Consider the following 21,939-nt stretch of genomic DNA (forward strand, 5'->3'; position numbering starts at 1 on the left):
GAGTTTAGGGCGGAGTTCCGATCACTTGGGAGTTGTTTAAGAAATCCTTTTTGGAGAGATTCTTTCCTAGAGATATGAGGGATGCTGAGGTAGAGGAGTTTAACAACCTTAAGCAGGGATCCGAGATAGTTAGGGAGTATTCCCTGAAGTTTGTTAAATTGTCCAGGTATGCTACTTCCCTTGTATCTAATGGAAGGGATGAGATGAGTAGGTTCCTCAGAGGAATTAACAGAGATTTGGAGGATTCGTTCTGCGATGATCCATGATAACATGGACCTCCGACTGATGGTGCATGCCCAGCAGGTAGAGAACAGCTGAAAGAAAAGAGGAGTTTGTGATGCTAGGAGGCCTAAGCCTAATGATAAGGTAGGTCTTAGCAATAGGTTAAACAGGAATAACTTTGGCGTCCATGAGCAGGCCATATTTATAAAGAGGTAACACAGTTAAGGGAACTCTAACTTTCAGAGGAGTAGAACACCTAGAGGAGGCAAACCCGATCCCAAGAAGGGAAATGTTATCCAGGTCTGTTATTAGGATAGGAGTCTATGTCCCGCCGCCCTCGCCCCTATCTCTAAAGCCGCTAACTTCGGTACCCGGGGCATTTCCCTCACATGCTGAAGCAAGAAAGCCCCTGTCTTTTATGACATTTATAAAGAAAGTGATTTGGAATAACAACAGCCAAAACGACTTCCTTTCTTTAGAGTGATCCCCGTCAAGCGAAACCCCATTTCTGAGGTTGGATCCTGCTTGCCAGCTTCAGAATATCGACTCCTGTGGTCAGCTTCTGATTCCGCTTTTCTAAAAAGAAGTGACCAAGGCTATGCCCGGCAGGTCAAACATCTTGCTTTTCACCCTGAAAGATTCCTTCAAGAGGGCTATATTCAGCTTCTTAAGTTTGGGAATTGTGCCGGACCAATGCTACGAGCTTCCGGAATCCAATGGAATCTTCGTAAAGTCGATCATTACGAGTGTTACGATTCATTCGATTGGCAGGAAAAGGCACCTGATTCGGGGGGAGGTCTTCTATCCCAAAGGGAAGCCCTTATCCTTGGAAACCTACTTGGACCACCTATCTCAGATAAAGAACTCTGGGACCCATCGCAGCCTGCCTTATAAAAGGGTTTTGCAAGCGATTGCTCGACAGGACTTTTCGGGGGGTTTTCAAGCCGAGCGCCTCACAGAAATGCTGGAGGAGAGACACGGAGGGGAAAGGATGGGGGAAATCCTCCAGAGTCTCACTATTCTATTAGTCAAGGTTTTTGAAAGAAAGTCTACCGGACGTGGGAAAACTGACTGATAGTGAGAAGTCTAGAACTATTGAAAGATGATAGAGCTTTAGAGACTATCAGAGAAAAGAGGCGTTGAGATAATACCTTTCATCCTAATCTCATCTACTGAAAAAGGGAGCCCCCTTGATCACCTGAAGAGATTTTTAGGCAGGCTCGGGAAAGACAATTTGGCCGAGAGTGTTGTGTTATTGTTATGAGTGTTGTGTTATTGTTATGTAAGACCAAGGAGGATCCTATCCTAAAGGAGAAGGAGGAGGAGTAGGAGCTAGCCTTAGGGGCGGAATCGAATGATTACGAGATAAACAATGAGACAAGGACATCGTCTTTTCATGTCGAAGACACGGGTTCGATTCCCGTAAGGGATAGGTACTCATTCCCGGCCGCTTTCAGTTAGTGTTCATTACTGAGTGATCGCTCGCTATCTGGCTGGAAAAGATGTTATTGGACTTATCTTTTGGTGGGAGATGTTCTTTATTTTAGATAATGAAAGCATTCCATTACTACCAACCCAAAGAAATACGACCTCTCTGAGATATACGGTTTATGTCGGAAAGGTATGGAGGTGAGATGAATCATCCCAGAAAGGATTGTGCTAAGTGTGGCCGTGCTCATAGTGGAGAGTGCAAACAAGGATAATGCCTGCTTCAGTTGCGTAAGAGAGGGCACATGGTTAAGGACTACTTACAGAAAAGAGGTCAGGCTGGAGCTAATGCTCATCCTAGGCCTAATTCACAAGATGCAGCACCAGACGAGCCTTCTAAGAGGAACAGGTCCTACGCCCAGAATGTCAGGGAGGAGCAGCAGCAGTCCACTGATGTGGTTGCTGGTACACTACAAGTATTCTCAACTTCTGTTTATGTTTTACATGATACAGGGTCTACTCTTTCCTTTGCAACTCCTTTGTTTGCTCTCACTTTTGAGATATTGCCTGAAGTTCTGCATGATCCTATAGTGGTTAATACACCTTTAAGAGAAAATATAAGAATTGATAGAGTATCCAAGGATGGCCTAATAGATTTATGTGGTAAGACTATGTGTGCAGACTTGGTTGAGTTAACAATGCAAGATTTTAATGTTATTCTTGGCATGGACTGGCTTCATAGTTATTATGCTTTCTAGGATTTTCGTAATAGGGTTGTGAGATTTAATTTCCCGAATGAAAAAGAGCTAGTCTGTGAGGGGTACAACTCGAGTCATCCGAAATCCCTTGATTTTGAACCTTAAAGCCAATAAAATGATGTCAAATGGGTTATTGTGTCATCTTGTGACTGTTAATGATTTATATAATGACATTCCTTCCATAGACTCAGTGCCTATAGTGAATGAGTTCCAAGATGTATATCCTGATGATTTGCCTGGAGTTCCTCCCCCTCGAGAGATTGACTTTGGTATCGACTTAGAACCCGATGCTAAACCAATTTAAATTCCTCCTTACAGAATGTCTCCAACTAAAATCAAAGAGTTAAGCTGCAGTTAAAAGATCTCACTGATAAGGGTTTCATTCTGCCGGCATATCCCCTTGGGGCGCTCCAGTGTTGTTTGTGGAAAAGAAAGGTGGAACCCTTAGAATGTGTATCGATTATCGGCAGCTCAACAAAGTCACTATCAAGAATAAGTACAACTTCCTAGAATAGATTACTTGTTCAACCAAATCCAAGGGTCTAGTTTCTTCTCGAAGATTGATCTTCGTTCAGGATACCATTAGCTCCGGGTTAGGGACGGAGATATCCCAAAGACAGCCTTTCGTACCCGTTATGGTCACTATGAGTTCCTAGTTATGTCATTTGTTCTCATGAATGCACCTTCTACATTTATGGATCTCATGAATAGGGTCTTCCATGAATACCTTGACTCTTTCGTCATAGTATTCATTGATGACATTCTCATCTACTCTAAGACCAAGGAAGAGCATGAATAGCCTTTGAGATTAACCTTGAAGGCACTTAGAAAACATCATCTGTATCCCAAATTCAGCAAGTGTGAGTTATATCTTATATCAGTGACCTTCCTAGGTCATGTTGTGTCCAACAGAGGTGTGGAGGTAGATCCTAGGAAGACTGAAGTTGTTATGAATTGGCCAAAACCTCTTACTCCCATAGGTATTCGTAGCTTCTTGGGATTGGCTAGTTATTATCGCACGTTCGTGGAGGGTTTTTCTTCCATTGATGCCTTACTGCCAGCTTTGACTAAGAAGAATGCCAAGTTCGAAAGGACGGAGGCTTGTGAGAAGGGTTTCCAGGAGCTCAAGGATAGACTCACTACAGCACCGATGCTTACTTTTCCTAAGTGTGGTGAGAATTACACTGTATATTGTGATGCATCTAGGATTGGTTTAGGTTGTGTTCTTATGCAAGGTGGTTAGGTGATAGCTTATGCGTCAAGACAACTCAAGGTTCATGAAAATAATAATCCCACTTATAACCTGGAGTTGGATGCTGTGGTGTTTGCACTAAAATTATGGAGGTACTACTTGTATGGAGTGCATGTGGATGTGTTGACAGACCACAATAGTCTCCAATAAGTGTTCACACAGAGAGAGTTGAATCAATGTCAGCAGACATGGTTGGAGTTTTTGGAGAACTATGACATGAATGTTCACTACCATCCAGGTAAAGCTAATGTTGTAGATGATGCTTTGAGTTGGATGAGCATAGGAAGTACAACCCACGTTGATAATGGGAAGAAGGATTTGGTGAAAGATATACATAGACTGGACAGACAAGATGTGCAGTTAGTTGACTCTACTAGTGGGGGTGTTTCAGTTCATCCTAGTTCTAGATCATCCTTAGTAGTTGAAGTCAAGGAGGGTAAACATCTTGATCCTTTGTTGATGGAGCTGAAGGACTCAGTGTTTGTTAAGATGAATGACTCTTTTGCTTTGGGAGATGACGGCATACTTAGGTACTAGGAAAGGGTGTGTGTACCAGATGTGGATGATTTGCGAACCAGGATCATTACAGAGACCCATGGTTCCAGATACTCCATACATCCACGTTCTACCGAGATGTATCATGATCTCAAATAGATCTATTAGTGGGATGCCATGAAGAAGGACATTGAAGATTATGTGGGCAAGTGTCCTAATTGTCAACAGGTTAAGGCAGAACATCTTAAGCTGGCGGTCTTACTCAGATTATTGAGGTTCTGACTTGGAAATAGGAGGCCATTAATATGGACTTCGCGGTTGGTCTTCCGAAGACTAGGAGACAACATGACTCCATATAGGTTATTGTGGAAAGGAGGACTAAATGTGCTCACTTTATCCCTGTGAAAACTACTTACAGAGTCCAGGATTATGCAAAACTCTACATTTATGATATTATGAGATGGCATGAGATTTTTTTGTCTATAATTTCATATATAGAAGCTCAATGCACTTCATATTTATAGAGATCCTTCTAGAAGAGATTAGGCACGCAAGTGAAGCTTAGTACTGCTTTTCATAGTTAGACTGATGGGCAGGCAGAGCGCACCATTTAGATATTGGAGGAATATTGAGGGCGTGTGTGATTGACTTCAAGGGTAGTTGGGATGACCATCTTCCTTTGGTAGAGTTCTCGTATAATAATAATAATTACACCTCAAGCATTGGGATGGCACCGTTTGAGGCACTATATAGTAGGATGTGTAGGTCTCCAGTTGGCTGGTTCGAGGTTGGAGAGTCATCCATTTTGGGTCCAGAGATCATTCATAAGGCCTTAGAGAAGGTCAGGGTGATTAGGGATAGGTTGGCTACTTCTTACAGTCGACAGAAGTCTTATGTAGAAAATAGAAAACGGTCTTCGAAGTTTGATGTTGGTGACCAGGACTATTTGAAGATAACACCTATGAAGGGGGTGATGAGGTTTGGCAGGAAGGGGAAGTTGAGTCTGAGGTATGTTGGGCCATTTGAGATCCTACTAGCTTTTGTTCATCCAGTCTTTCATGTCTCTATGTTAAATAACTGCCTAAGTGATCCAGCATCGATTCTACATGTTGAAGGATTGGGAGTTAATGAAAATTTGTCCTATGAGGATGTACCTGTTGAGATTTAAGACAGACAAGTCAAGCAGTTGAGAAACAAGGAGATTACCACAGTGAAGGTATTGTGGAGGAATTATCTTGTTGAGGGTGCTACGTGGGAGGCCGAGGCTGATATGAGATCCTGCTACCCCCATATTTTCAATCTTGAGGTTAGACTTCCTATTCTTAAGTCTAAGTTTCCTTATTTATCCATTCATTGTTGCTATTGCTTGATTGTGTATAGTAACTATGTTATGTTCTGACTGCATTATGTGAAATAGTTAGTAGTATTATTGGGGGATGAATGTTCCTAAGGGGGGGATGACGTAACATCCTATAAAAGGCTATGCTAAATAATGCTCAATGTGTCTAGAATGCCTAGGATTAGACCTGTTTCACACGCATTGATGCGCGTAGAACCAGACCTCTGAACCCTTACGAGATCCAAGACAACTAACTTGGAGAGTTAGTTGAGCTAGGAAAGGTTGGGTCAAGCCATGTAGGGCTCCCGAATATGAAGATTTACTCGGATGAGTATTTACCGGACTAAAAAAGGGGAAATCTTAAGCTTGGAGGGTCTAAGGGTAAAATGGTATTTTTCTAGGCTAGGGATAGTATCATAATTACATTAAATAATTAATTAATTATTTAATTAATAAGGTGTAGGGGCATTTTGGGGAGAGAGGGCCAAAAATTGACTCTTTGAGTGAAGTCTTGCTCACACTCGGGTTCGAACCAAGATGGAAGCGATGATTTAAATAGTTTTTTAATTTAAATAGGTAAATTAATGTTATTTATAAATATTTATTATTTATTGTCTGATTTAAAATAAAAGGGAAATCAGATTTTTTAATATTTAACTAAACCCTATTTGACTAAGTCTTAAACTAGAATCCTAAGCCTAAGATAACTCTCTCCTCTCACATCTCTCTCTCACTTTCACGATCAAACCAACTCTCATTCACATGCTCTCTGCCAAATAAGGTTCAAGAATAGAAGATAAACCGATGTTCTTCACACTTGAAGAACTCACAACAAAAATTTTAAACAAATAAAAAATCAAAAACGTTAGGCAAAGGAAGGAGATTTTCCGTCTATAGTTTGGTGTTGAAACGTAGATTTGAACATCAGTGTTGGAGCAGGTTCGGGAAGTAACTTCAAGGTTTGAATATAACAAGAGGTATGGGTTCTCTTATCTATTAGTCCCTTTATCCAAGAGACCCCTAAAGGTTCAGTTTATTCTGTCCAAAAACTAGGTTGGTTTCCCCGCTACATGTCCCTGTCACTAGCTCCCATTGAATCATAGGTTGGTTATCTTTGCTGGTAAGAAAACTAGGGAGAAAACGTGTTTTCGTGATGCTTATGTGTTTATATGTATGTTTGGAATTATGTGACTTATGTTGATGTTTTATGAAAATGTAACTACGTGCGTTTGGGTGTGTATGTGGCTATTGGTCACGATTTAGAAATTGAAATGGCATGTTAGTTCTTTGTATTTCATGTACACATGTTTATGTAAATCGTGATGTTCATATGAGATGAAATGTGGCTTATTTGATTCATAATATCTTGTCTAAACGAATCCATGAAGATGCACCTAAAACATTCTAAATGCACTCTGAAATTCCTCTAAGAACTAACGTGTAATGGAATGGAAAAGATGCTAAAAATTTAACTCAAATTTTGAGAACCTTGTTGATTTATTTCATCCAATTTAAGTTGTTTAAAATGTCATAAAAAGTGAAGAAAAACAAGTGAGGTCAATGAGGGTCGGACCCATGACCTGATCACGTTAAAAGTTGTGAAAATAAAGAAGTGAAAAACAATGTGGTAAGCGAGAATTGAACCGTGCTCCTAGCTAGAAAATAAAGTATGAATATTAGATATGAGAGGAGTGGAATTCGAACCCACAACTCTCTGTCAAGCTTAAGGAAAAATGAAAAGAAAATAAGTGTGAGGCGTGGGAATCGAACTCACGACCTCTAGGAAGAAAAGGAGAATATTAAAAGAAAAATAAAGTGAGCTTGTGGGGGTTTGATCCCACAACCTTATGGTCAACTCAAAAAAGTCATGGAAAAAGAAATTAAAATTAAAGGGGTTATAGGGGGTCGATCCCACAACCCCTCGGCCAAAAAAAAGAAAATTTAATGAAAGGAAATTAAAAGAAAATGGAGGCGTTGGGGCTTGATCTTGGGTCCCCAAGCCGTGTGGGCCAAAATAAAATAAATGAAAAATGTAAGTGTTGTCCAAGGGATTCAAAACCAGGTTCCTTTGCAAGAATTTTGTATTAATAAATAAGTTATACGTGAATTTAATGTTCAAGAATAATGCTTCCTACATAGACTGAAATCGAGATCTTGGCATACATACAAGATGCATAATTCTTGTACCACATAATCTTAGGAAGATATGAATAACTTAAATGATTTATGATTGAAGCCTCATGGCTTGTATGTATAGACTCAAAAGTATAGCATACATTAGAAGTAAGTGAACCTAAGATGTTTGTAATGAAATGATGGTATGAACAATGAAATGATGAAACCCTAGAAGGGTTAAGGAAGAGTGTGAAACACACTAAATGTCCAAGTGCATTGGCATATGATGAAATGAACGTTCATGTTAAAGGGGGTGAGTAATTATGAAGAGTCAATGTGCTAATCCTAATTATTGTGATGACAACATGATATGAGGCTAATGTAAAATATGAGAGCAATATCTAATGAGCCTCAGTAAGTGGTACCAAAATGTACTCACCTATGTGCTAATCCTAATTATGACGCATGATTTGAATGTAATGGAACTTTATGCTGAGTACCGATCGACTAGCTATGAGTGGTGATGCCTTCTTTTGGAATGGGAATAGGTTCATGTAACTCTCATGAGATGAGACTGTCTGGCATGCCGAGTATGGGTCTCCTTATATCTCCTAGTCTTCGAACCTATACTGCCAATATAGGGATCTGGTGAGGTTCAATTCCCATGTATGCTAGCATGTTTTGGGTCACTTTTGTCGGTGATTCCACCTCTTTTTGATGCTGGGGAGAAACTGGATTTCATGATGTTCACATGATCTATGTCGGTTAAAGTTAAAGTTCCTAAAGAATAAATAAGGTCACCCTCAAAATGATGCACATAAAGAAATGGATGATACCAAAGGTGTTAGGATAGGATAATCAAGAGGTGAGCTAGACTTAAAAAATAACACTAGGTAATTCTTGATCATTGCGTAGAGAACATGATGAAAGTCTTAAACTACATCTTAGGTATAGCTGGTGTCTACACTAGCTTATGAATGTATGAAGTGGAGTACGTATGAATGAATGAACCAGACTCTGTGTTTGCTAAAGAAGGCTCCCTAGATGAGGTCCCATATGTTGAGACCTCATTTTTGAGAAGTCTTGATGTCAAGTCTATGATCCCAAAGTCTCATGGTATATGAAGGAATGATATAAAAGATGTAGTGTGCTATACGCAATATGTTATGTGTTATTTGCAATTTGTTATGTGCTATGTGTAAGACGTTATGTGTTGTGTGCAATATGATACATATGATGATGCATGTTACTCTCATGGCATGACTTTCATAATCCAAATTTGGAAAGTCCACTGACTTTCCTAATCCAAATTTGGCAAGTCTACTTACTTGACTTTCCATAAATCATGTTGTGAGGGAAGAGATATTCTTACTCATGCATGTCCTTGGTTTGTGCTTTCAAATTCCCATACTTAGTACAAGTTTTTACTAATCCCATACAACTCTATATTTTTAGGTTAAGGCACATGTGAACGTTAGAGCTTACTGGTTGACATTGTAGCTATCCGGATGTGGAGCTTTAATCCGGACTTGGTAGGCCCTCATGCATTTGAGGATGTCTACCATTATTACCAAGCTCGATGTAGGATTTAGCTAGTGGAGCATGTTCCACTAGTGTTTCTTTCCACATTCATTTCAGACTTTGTATTGGTGTTGTTTTGGAAAGAATACGTTTAATTCAATTATGAATTGTTTCTTTCATATGATTTACTCTATATTAGATGGCTTCTTTGTGAACTCCTATGATGGTAAGTTTAAAATGTTTAGCATGAAATAAGAAAACAAAAAGTTCAAATTTTCTGCTAAAATTGACCTAAATGAAGTAAGAATGATGTATGTAGGCTTGTCTGCAACCTCTGAGAGGTCAACAACGCCGGTATCGTCTACGGTCTAGATTTTGATCGTGACAAGTCTATTGGTGGAATTGTATGAAAAATAGATATTGCTTGATTAGTATCGAAATGTCCTAATTTTTAACGAGTTAAGGTTGAGTATCAGAGGACGGGAGGATCATTACAAGATATACTAATTCCCACTTAGAAATGGGAAGAGGTGAACATTTATTTTACTGTGAATTTTCCCCTTACTCGTACACAACTTGATTTTTTTGGGTCATTATAGATAGGATGACAAAATCATCCCACTTTGTTCCTATTAATGCTTCTCATTCGGTAGAAAAATATGCCAAATTATATATAACAGAGATACTGAAGTTGCATACCGTTTCTTTATCTTTTATTTCAGATTGGGTTACCCAATTTACTTCAAACTTGTGGAAGTAATTACAAAAAAGGGTGTACTAAGGTCAAGATTACCATAAGTTTTCATCCGCAAAAGGATGGTCAAATAGAACACACCATTCAAAACATAAAGGAATAGGGAAGGAGTGATAGATTTTAAAGGTTATTGGGATGAATTCTTACCATTGATAGAGTTTTCCTACAACGATAGTTATCATTCTTCTATTCGTATGGATTTTTTTGAATCCGTATATGGTAGGAGATATAGGTATCCGGTTTTTTGGTTTGAGGTAGGTCAATTTGCTCTTATAGGTCCAAAATTGATTTACAAAGCTATTGAGAAAATTTGTCTCATTATTGAGAGGTTGATAAAGGCTCAAAATAGGCAAAAGTCTTATCCTGATATAAGGAGAAGGGATTTAGAATTTGAAGTTAATGATTGGGTCTATTTGAAAAACTCACCCATGAAGGGTGTGATGATGTTCTGCAAGAAAAGGAAACGTGATGATGTTTTGAAAGAAAAGGAAACTTAGTTCTTGGTATGTTAGCCAATATCAAATTTTTCAATGTGTTTGGAATGTTTCCGATGACTTGGATTTTCAAAATGAGTTGGCTCGGTTCATCCAATATTTCATGTTTCCATGCTTAAGAGTGTATTGGAGATCTGGTGTCCATTATTCCTCTAGAAATGATATGAATTGATGAAAGCCTTTCATATGAAGAGGTTCTCGTAGAGATCCTTGACCAGCAAGTCAAGAGATTTAGAAACTAAGACATAGCTTCCGCGAAGGTTTTATAGAGAAACCCATTAGTGGAAGTTGCTAAACTGAAGGCCGAGGCCGAAATGAAGTTTCAATATGATCATCTCTTTCCTTTTACTCCTATTAGATATTGAGGTAATTAGATTCTCATGAGTTTTAGTATTTTGGGATTCATATATGAATTCTATGTTTTCCATGATCTCTTTATGTTATGCATGTTCTTGATGAAATTCATTATTAATTAGAAATTGAGTTTTCATGATTTATGTTCCTCATGTTGTATTGCATTTAGTACGAGTTGTCTATTTGACTTCATGAGAAGATTCTATGAATATGCTTTAGTATTGTTTTAAGAGTAATAACATAATTGCTCCATGACATTGTCATGAGCATGACTATAGTTGTAGAAGTTAGTTACTCCTATGAATATGAGAAATGTCAAATTTTCATGCATATTGGGTTGTTAGATGTAGTTCCTACTTTCTTGTATTGCATTATTTATGTTTTAGTTGGAGTTGATGTCTCCTCCTAAAAATTGTGCATTAGTTATATCTTGCATTCATAATGGGCTGCTAGTATCGGGTCTTCTCTCCCGTAAGGTGCCTAGATCGTCATTCGAGGGCGAAAGTCCTCAAGGGGGAGATATTGTAACACCCTTGGATCTTGTAGGCTAACCTAGGATTTAGTATGTGGGGTTAGCAAGCCTTTATTGAGGGCAAGAGCCTAAGGGACCTAGGATTCACTAAGGCAAAACATTTCTTCCCCAAGACAAGTTGGCGAGGGGAATCATGGCCGCCCAAGTAACTTGGCAAGCCTCCAAAGTGCACTTAGGTTCAATAGGGTACTATTCCCTTGGCCTAGCTACTGGAAATTGTGTGACCCAAGTTGGGTCTCTCTGTTTGGATTGGTGCATCGCAAAAGGGGCTACCCCATCACAAAAGTGGTTGTATTCTTGGGGTGAGAACTGGAAAAATTTGGTGGACCAAGGGTCCACTTTGAGAACGCAATCGTGCAAGTATGAAGTTTATAAATGAAAGTCTTAGGGGTCTTTAGTTATTTTCCCTGAATTGATACCACATTGTTTACTATTTCCCTGGTAAAGTATATAAGCTTTATAGACTCAAATTTTCCCAATTAATTCTATCTCCCTAAAATCTTAACAAAACCCAAGACTTCATCCTCTGAATAGAAAATTCTCTCTCTAGGAATTCAAGGAAGAAGAAGAAGGAAGAAAGTGGATATCGGGTTTAAGAATCAAGTTCTTCTCACCAAATTTATTGTAATATCTTGTTAAGGTATGGTAGCCCTTCATATATGCATAGTCTTCATCCATGGAGTCCCTCCAAATTCAATTTCAAAACTATTGAATTTCCAAATTTAGTGTTTGACTTCAATCTCATGGTTATTTTCAAAAACGTTTCTAATGATTGATTGATGATTATGTTTAAATTGATGATTTTCTATAGTTTTATGTTGATATCCCTCACAAACCCATAAAATCCCATATTCTCCAATTATGATCTTGTGATGTGCATTTGTCGATAATAGAATAATATCATGAGACATTGCTTGTGGTAGTTGGGTTAATTTAATCGGGTTAATATACATGTCTAATGTAGTAACTTTAGATGTATTGATGGAAGTATGATCTATGGTCCTTGAAGGGCAAAGTATGACCATTATGTATTACTATGCGATTTGTGAATATGCTTTATGAATACTTTCCGAATAAAGTGAATATGATTATGATCTAGACGTTGTGTCGATCGAATGATTATCCTTATGTACACATTTATGTATACTTATCGTATAAGGTAAGAAGTGAAATCACAATATGATAATTCTAGGGTTGAAAGGCTATTCTCATCCATTGAATCTATGAGCTATAGTATGAGTTATGATTGTTTGAGTGTCAACATATTCTTCCATAATTATTAAATTTAGTTAAGACTTAATATAAACTCAACCGTAATTAATGCTTACAAGCAAGTGAATATGAATATGAGATGAAAACTTATACGATATTTGAGTCTGACTTCCCAAATGGGTTCCTTTTACACTAGTTAAGTTTGGGTTCTCGAAATATGTATCTCATAAAATGTATGCCCACTTAGGTTTTAAACTAGTGAATCCAACTAAGCTAAGAGTATGGTTCAACCTTAGGCACGTAGGACACCCTTTTCGGTGTGGGGTAGACACCGGATTCCATGTTTAGCTAACATGGTCTATGTCGCCCAAGGCTTATTCCCTTGAATTTTATATGTAAAAGAATATGATTTATATACCATAGTTACTCAAGAAGATCTATTTAGTATGGGTAGGATAATGAGATGTTATTCATGCATTGCACAAGTAGACTTTGAGGGTACTTATAATATATTGCCATTATGATATGATGATCTATGAATGAAAATATGGTTTATGATTTATGATTTTCAATGTATTCATGATGAGTTAAAACTTGGTAAAGTTTATGGGTTTCAACCAAATCATTTTAGCATGTTTCAATAATTTCTTGCATGACTATCATACTTAGTGCATTTTTACTTTAACCCATAATTTCTACATTTTTTCTTAAGTGTAGGGTCTTATTTTTGAAGTGACGTCCTTATTGGTCAAACATGGATTCAATATTCTCCTTGATTTTGGTGAATCCTCATGGTTCGATGACGGATGATTATTTTCTAGTTTCCTTTCTTATACTTTCATTTAAGAACTATGTTGTTAAGCTTATGACCCTATTTGATTCTTCAAATGTAATAGATGGACAATTGAGACAAGCATAGACCTTCACTTTGTTTTTATGAAAAAATTCTTAAGACTCGAAATGTCTCTCTATTGTTCTTTACTTATGTTTTGATATGCTAAGTGACTTATATAGCGGATTTTGGGGTCAATATGTGTCATGCCAGAAAGGACAAAAAAATAAATTAGAACAAAATAGAGCCTAATGTGTGGTTCTATGATATTATGAGGTCCTTAAATGGTAAAATATAGTGTTTAGAGGTTGTATATAGAGTTTGAGAGATTTTGGGGGTGAAACGTCCGATGACGTTTGAAAGTTAGACTTAACGTACTTTTGTGTTCTATATAAGTTTTGAGTATGTTGTGTGGGTTATTTGGTGTTTAAACTCACAAGTAGGGATTCTAGAATGTATAAGAGTGTGATTGGGGTTGAGACTTCAAGGAAAAACTCTTCAGGGGCCCTACAAAAGACCCTCAAGGAGCACCCCAACCATAGCCTGGACACTGCCTAGGCAGTGTCAAGAGATAAGACCATCGATGCCTTGTGTGTTGGTCGACACCCCGTCGATGGGGGTGCATAGGTTTACACTTAGCCTCCTGATCTTAATACCCATTTCAGCAATCTCTGACCAAGACGACTATTGCCAGTACTGTCCGTCGTCTGGTCGATGCCCCATAGGTGGCGTCCGTCGACGCAGGCCTACAATTGTCATAGCTCACTGTTAAATGAAGGACTGAATTGGGAAATTCACCCCACATCCAAATAAATGTGTGGGCGCTTATTTTAGGTAATTTTAGGTATTATAAGAGTATGAAAACAATAAATTACTCTCTTAGACTCTAGACTCCAAATCAAAACTTCTGTCGCACATTAGAACTCTCAAGAACACCATTGAAGAAGAATAGAAGTTGGGGCAGCAACTTAAGAAGAATTCACCAAGGGTTCAAGGTGGGATTAAGGATCTAATATAAGGTATGTGAAGCTTATTAATTCATGTATTCTTTCATCCATGAAGCGCCCTAGTTCACTGAAATTGTGAATCCAAAGAACCCCAATCTAGAGAGAATTATGATTGCATTAATGGTTAGGCTTGATTGTGATCTCAATCTAGTGGGTATCCTTCAATGATTTTTATAGGATAATTATATGTTGTTTTTGTGATAAACTATAGTAATTGAACTTAAATATGATCATGGTGAATTTAGGCCATAGGAGGCTAGATGAAGGTTTTATGTTGATATTATTAATTCAATTGTATTCTATACTATTTTATCATGATTGAATGACCTAGATATGAATTGAACTAGGTCTAATTTATTCAGTATGATCTTGGTCTAGAAAGTTGGAATTGAACCTATGTGATCATGTATGACTAGAATAGCCTTTTAATTATCTAATTGAGTAGATTAACATGTAACTAAGTATGAATCATAAGGGACTAAGTGTAGTAGTTGTTTGTAGGGATTTTGTCCATTGTGTGAGGGCTTTGGGGTTAAAGTCATGATGAATATGATTGTGATGATTTTTCCTTAATACACCTAGACATGAACATGATTAGGAGAAACAAGTTCTCACATTAAATGAAACCTAGGTTGACTTAAGAACCTAAAATAAATCAATATATAGTAGACTATGATTAGCTTGAAGATGATTTGTATAATCACTTCTTGTGTATTATACTTGGTGAGGCAACACCAAGGGCATGGTAGCTTGAGTTGAAAAACTTATGATACCTTAAGATGGTAGATATCAAGGGTAGCTTGGGATAGTGAATCGCAAGGAAACTCTAGTTGGAATACTCACGGTACCTTGAGATGTGGAATCTCATGGAAGCTTGGGTGAGATTAATCATGGTAGCTTGAGGTGAGGAACCTCATTGTAGCTTGACTTGGTTTGGCCAAAACCATTGCATGGTATCTTTAGTAAAAAGGCCTATATTCTCCTAATCGTAGCTTGATTTGCATGTAAGGTGTATTTCATGTAATATCGTGAGATAGGTTTCTCATGGAAGCTTAAGGTTGAGAATTCATACTCCTCTATGATTAGCTTGCATCTACATGATTGCTTGCATGGTGGTTAGAATGGTTGTATCCTTCCTTAGTTATCTTGTTAGTATGATGAGATGTTTTCCACGATAGTAGATCTGCTATGATAGTATGTTGAGTTTAGTATATAAGTTTACAAGACAAGTTATCTTTGATTAGGTTAGCCGATATAAAATACTTATTATGTATGGTAGTATGGGACAAGTATGACTTGAAACTACCTATGACATGATCTACCTGTGATGTATGTTTAGCTTGGATAGTGACTAGGGTTTCATTCCATGATATGATTGACTTAAGATGATAGTTCCTTGTCAATATGAAGTAGGTCTATTAGATGAATCCTAAGATGACATAAAAAACATATGGTTAAAGATATTCTTAGTGTGTGAGGTATTATGGGATGTTTCACATGCATTCTATAAGTGTGTTTTGAGGTGACCTAGGGGCATAGTGCTCATATGTTATGATGAAATTAGTTCTTAGTTATGAAAGTGAATTATGATCAAGAATGACCAAAGAGAGGTACTTAGCTTTGGTAGTAGTATAGGATTCTACCTTAGCCTTGCACAAGTATACTTGGAGGTGTCTTGTGATGTAGTTCACTTAATTAATAAAGACATTGAGTTAAGTACGAACTCTTATATGTTTTATGATGCTTTACTATGCTTATGATATTCATGATATGCTTATGTCTTTATCTCTTATGATTATGTCTATTATTGACTGACCCTTTGAGATATCTTATGTTTGGTATGATAGTTTCCATACTTAGTACACATCATACTAGCACATGTTGTCTACATTTTGTGCATGTAGGGTCTGGAAAAGATTGAGTTTCTTTGAAGGGTAGAGTTCCCAAGGTTTACAAGAAACAAAAATTAATGAGTCCTCATAGCATCCAAGGACACCACAACTATGTTCCTTTATGTTTTTCATTATGCTTAGACTTTTATGGGTTGTGCCCAAGACTATTGTTATTCATGTCGTCATGGATGGTTTGAGACATATGTTAGATGTTTAATGAAATGACTTTCTCATTATGTTTTTGAATAAAAAGGTTTTAATTTTGCACTACTTTTCGTATATATATGCTATGAATAATGTATAAGGGATTGCACAAGACCTCCGAGAGGTCAATTATGCCGTGTGACGACTCAATGCCCTAACTTCTAGGGTGTACTTGTGGTTCATTACAAATTTGACATCAGACCATAAGGTTACGAAATGATCTTATCATGTTTCAAAACCACGTCTAGTAGAGTCTTATTCTTCGATGTGAATCACGACACACCTATGAGTAGGGTCTTTTGTTAAAAAGGGTCCTAAGAGAATTCTGTGGGACAAAATTCTAAATGGCATATATGATTGGAGGGCTACAGGATGCTTAGGAAAGCTCCACCTCTTCATTATTTAAGTCGTGCCATAGTGTTTGGCATTAGTACAACTATTTCTAATGTTTGCCTATGATCTTGTAGGTTATGGATAACACTAGAGACAATGCTAGAAGGGAAGGAGATGGGAGTGGGGAGCAAGATATTCTACCCCAAGTTCAAGAACAAGTTCCTCCCTAAGTGCAAAAGCAAGTTCCTCCTCAATTTCCTAATGCCCCTCCAATGGGGAATGCTATGTTTGAAGAATTGAGGATTCTATTACTTTGTTGGCTCAAGCCTTAACGGCCCATTCTAATAGAGGATAGGTGTCTCCGACTAATCCTATAGGAGGAATTAGTGCTACTAGAGTAAGGGAGTTCTTGATAATGAATCCACCGAAGTTTTATGGCTCCAAAGTTGAAAAAGATCCGAATGGGTTTTTTGAAGAGGTGTATAAGGTACTTGCAATCATGGGAGTGTCTTCCATCGAAAAGGCAAATTTGGATGCCTATCAATTAAAATATGTTGCCCATCTTTGGAATGAGCTATATAGAGTGGGAGACTCTTAAGTAGGCTTTCCTTGATGGGTTATTTCCTAGGGAATTGAGGGAGGATAAGTTAGAGGATTTCATAAACCTTAAGAAAGGTAACATGAGTGTCAAGGAGTATACCTTTAAGTTCAGTCTTTTGTTTAAGTATACTCCAAGCTTGGTGGCAAACCTAGAGTGATGAATAGGTTTATGACGGGGGTGTCCGAACTAGTAGAAGAAGAGTGTCGTATGACAATGATTGTTGATGATATGGATATCTCCCGACTCATGGTGTTTTACCAACAAATATAAGAGTCCAAGATTAGAAAGGAGAAAATGAGAATTGGGATAGACAAGGAGGGTTCTGATGAACATAGTCGTTCTAAGAATCGACAAAAGTTTTTCGGACAAGGTCATTCTAGTTCTTCTAAGTATGAGGATAAAAGGGTGTCCAACCCTAGACCTCAAGGGAAGAATGAGTATTCCCGACCTACTTGCCCTAGGTGTGGTAAAAAGCATGAGGGAAGGTGTTTGGCCGGTAGGGATGGTTTCTATGGATATGGTGAGAGTGGTCACATGATGAGGGATTGACCTAAGTCAAAGGATAATGTGAATGAAGGAATGAAAGTTGCTACGAATAGTGAGGAAGGTGTTCCTAAATCCAAGGTTAAGTTCTATGCTCTCCAATGCAAGGGTGATCAAGAGTGATCTCCTCATCTTTCGGGTATGTGCTTCTTTAATGATTTATTAAATTTCTCATAATTTCTTATGATTATGAATTGTATTGTGATTTTTCTGTTTCCTTATGATGATGAATTGATGTTAGAAACACATGTGTAGCTTATTCCCAAGTGGTGGATAAGGAGCATTTGTATGAGGTTTTTATATGATTATGTGTAGATATGTTTAGCTTGGAATTGAATTTTTTCCTTGATTTGGTTATTTTTATTTAGGTATAATGAATGTACGATGTGCTGCTAGTCAAGAGTTTGTCCCTTAGAGGATTGTTTAGCAAGGTGTCATTCGAAGAAGAATGTTTCCCAAGTAGGGATATTGTAAGGACCCAAAAATGATTTAGGATCAAATAGAGCCTAACGTGTGGTTACATGATCTTATGAAGTCCTAAAATCGTAAAATATAATTCTTAGAGGAAGTATACAGAGTTTGAGAGAGTCTGAAGGAGAAACTTCCAAGAACATCGGATGACGTCTGAAAGTTAGCCTCAGGCGTACTTATGTGTTCTAATGAGTTTTGGGTATGTTTTGTGGGTTGTTTGGTGTTAAAACTCACAAGGAGGAAACCTAGAATGTATATGAGTGTTATAGGGGTAGACATGTTAAGGAACGACTCCCCAAGTACCCCGTAAAAGGCTCTCAAGGAGGACCCCAACCATTGCCTAGACACGGCCTGGGAAGTGTCAAGCGACGAGAACATCGATGACTCATGTGTTGGTTGATAACCCGTCGATGGGGGGCATAGGTTGACACCTATAATCTTGATCTTGAGACCCATTTCAGCAGTCTTTGACAAAGATAACGGTTGCCAGTATGGTTCGTCATCTGGTCGATGCCCCGTAGGTGGCATCCGTCAATGAAGGCCTGCAATTCTCGTAGCTCACTATTAAATGAATGAGTGAATAAGGAAATTGACGCCATGTTCAAACAAATGTGTGGACGGTTATTTTAGGTATTTTTAGGTATTATATGAGTATTAAAACAATGAAAGACCCTCTTAGACTCTAGACTCCAAATGAAAACCTCTCTCTCACATTATAAGTATCAGGAACACCATTGAAGAAGAAGAGAAGTTGGAGGCACCATCTTAGGACGATTCACCAAAGGTTCAAGAAGGGATGAGGGCTTTAATCTAATGCATGTGAATCTTATCAGTTCATGGATTCTTCCATCTATGAAACCCCCCTAGTTGCCTTCAATTATGACTCCAAAGAACCCCAATCTAAAGAGGTTTGTGATTGCATTATGGGTAAGGCTTGATTGTGATCCCAATCTAGTGGGTAGCATTCAATTATGTTTATATGATGATTATATTATATTTTCATGGTGAATTATAGTAATTGAACTTGAAAATTATCATGGTGATTTTAGGCCATTAGAGGCTAGATGAAGGTTATATGCTGATCTTATTAATTCAATTGTATTCTACATTATTTTATCATTATTGAATTACCTAGATATGAATTTAACTAAGTCTAATTGATTAAGAATGATCTTGACGAATGAAGTTGGAAATGAACCTATGTGATCATGTATTACTAGAATTGCCTTCTAATGATCTAATAGAATAGATTAAGTTGTAAATTAGTATGAATCATGAGGGACTAATTGTAGTAGTTGTTTGTAGGTCTTATGTCCATTGTGTTAGGGATTTGGGGTAATACATGATGAGGATTATTGTGATGATGTGTCCTTTCTACACATAGACATGAACATGATTAGGAGAAGCAAGTTCACACAATAGATGAACTCTAGGTTGACATAAGAACCTAAAATGAATCAATATATAGTAAACTAATATTATCTTTAATATGCGTTGTTTGGTAACTTCTTATGTAGTAAACTTGGTGAGAAAACACAAAGGGCATGGTAGCTTGAGTTTAAACGCTCATGATAGCTTGAGATAGTAAATCTTTAGGGTAGCTTGGGATAAATAAATCTCAATGAGGATTGAGTTGTAATACTCATGGTACCTTGAGATATGAAATCTTATGGAACCTTGGGTTAGATTACTTATGGTACCTTGACTAGAGGAACCTCATGGTAGATTTACAAGATTTGGGCAAAACCATTACATGGTAGGTTAAGGAGAAAGGCCTACACTCTTCTAATGGTAGCTTGATTTGCATTTAAGGTGTATTTTAAGGAATAGCTTGAGATAGGTTTCTCATGTTAGCTTAGCGTTGATGATTCATACTCCCCTATGATTATCTTTCATCTATATAATTGGTTACATGGTGGTTAGCATGGTTGCATCCTTCCTTATCTAGCTTGGTTAGTATGATGAGATGTTTTCCATAAAACCAGGTCTATTATGATAGTATTTTGAGTTTAGTAGACAAGTTAGTTTTGATTAGGTTAGCCTAGAGAAATACTTAGTATGGATGGTAGAATGGGATGTCATCTTTACATGGCACAAGTATGACTTGAAGCTACCTATGCCCTCTATGATGTATGTTTAGCTTGGATAGTGACTAGGGTTGAATTCCATGACATGATTGACTTAATATTGATATTTCCTTGTCAATATGAAGTAGGTCTATAAGATAAATCCTAAGATGACATGAAACAAGAAAGGGTGATTTCAAGATATGCTTAGTGTGTGAGGTATTATGGGATGTTTCACATACACTACACAATTGTATTTGAGGTGGCTTAGGGGAATAGTGCTCATATGTTATGATGAACTTTTGTCTCAATTATGAAAGTGAATTATGATCAAGAATGACCAAAAAGAGGTACTTAGCTTCGGTACTAGTATAGGATGCTACCTTAGCCCTACACAAGTATACTTGGGATATTTTGTGATGTAGTTCACTTAAGTAAGTAACACAATGAGTTAAGTATGAACTCTTATATGTGTAACGAGGTTTTAATATGCTTATGATATTCATGATATGCTTATGTCTTTATCTCTTATCATTATGTCTATTATTGACTAACCCTTTGAGATATCTTATGTTTGGTGTGATAGTTTCCATACTTTGTACATATCGTACTAACGCATATTGCCTGCATGTCATCCATGTAGGGTCTTGACAAGATTGAGTTGCTTGAAAGGGTAGAGTTTCCAAGGTTTCCAAGTAGCGAATATTGGTGAGTCTACGTAGCATCCGAGGACACAACCACTATGTTCCTTTATGTTTTTCATTATGTTTAGACTTTTATGGGTTGGGACCAAGACTATTGTGATTCATGTTGTTATAGATGGTTTGAGACGTATGTTAGACGTTTTATGAAATGACTTTAGAATTATGTTTTTGAATAAAAAGATATTAATTTCATACTACTTTCGTATATATATACAATGAATGATGTCTAAGGGCTTGTACAAGACCTCCGATAGGTCAAGTATGTCGTGTGACGACTAAAGGATGCGCTAACTTCTAGGGTGTACTTGCGGGTCATTACAGTGTCCAAATAGGTAGAATACTTGGGTATGACAACTAACGATTTTGGTGTTGTCAAAACCCGAGAGCACACCCTAGAATATATGGCATTCCCTCTGATTGTAACATGGCGTACTTGACCTCTCGAAGGTCTTCTACAAGACCTTAAACATCATTCAATGCATACATGTATGAAAAATAGTGCGGAATTAAAACTTTTCACACGAAATAATAGTACTTCAAAATATATTCCATAAAATCATAGGAAAGTCTAAGTCTCCAAGTTGCCATCTTAGACACATGAATATCTTGGGACACGGACCATACATCAATAAAACTGAAATATGTCAGTATATTACAATGTCTTTAAAAAGAAAACTAAACATAGTGATGTCCTTGAATCTATTGAGGACATACCCCAACTTTTCATGAATGAATGCTAACATCCAAGCTTAACTTCAAAGACTCCTATCAATTGCCACCTCCAACTTTAGAGATAAGATAAAATATATG

The 21,939-nt window shown here is 37.5% G+C and overlaps 1 protein-coding gene across 1 annotated transcript; it reads left to right on the forward strand.

The window, feature by feature from the left end:
- The first annotated feature begins 1,955 nt into the window (after positions 1-1,955).
- LOC138340237 (uncharacterized) lies at positions 1,956-5,323 on the forward strand. Its single transcript, XM_069291947.1, has 6 exons — positions 1,956-2,115; positions 2,164-2,313; positions 2,594-2,677; positions 3,302-3,643; positions 3,899-4,180; positions 4,752-5,323. The coding sequence occupies exons 1-6, from the start codon at positions 1,956-1,958 to the stop codon at positions 5,321-5,323; spliced, it is 1,590 nt and encodes a 529-aa protein (XP_069148048.1).
- Positions 5,324-21,939: the final 16,616 nt, after the last annotated feature.

This window comes from Solanum lycopersicum, chromosome 12, assembly GCF_036512215.1.
Source record: "Solanum lycopersicum chromosome 12, SLM_r2.1".
Lineage (NCBI taxonomy): Eukaryota > Viridiplantae > Streptophyta > Magnoliopsida > Solanales > Solanaceae > Solanum > Solanum lycopersicum.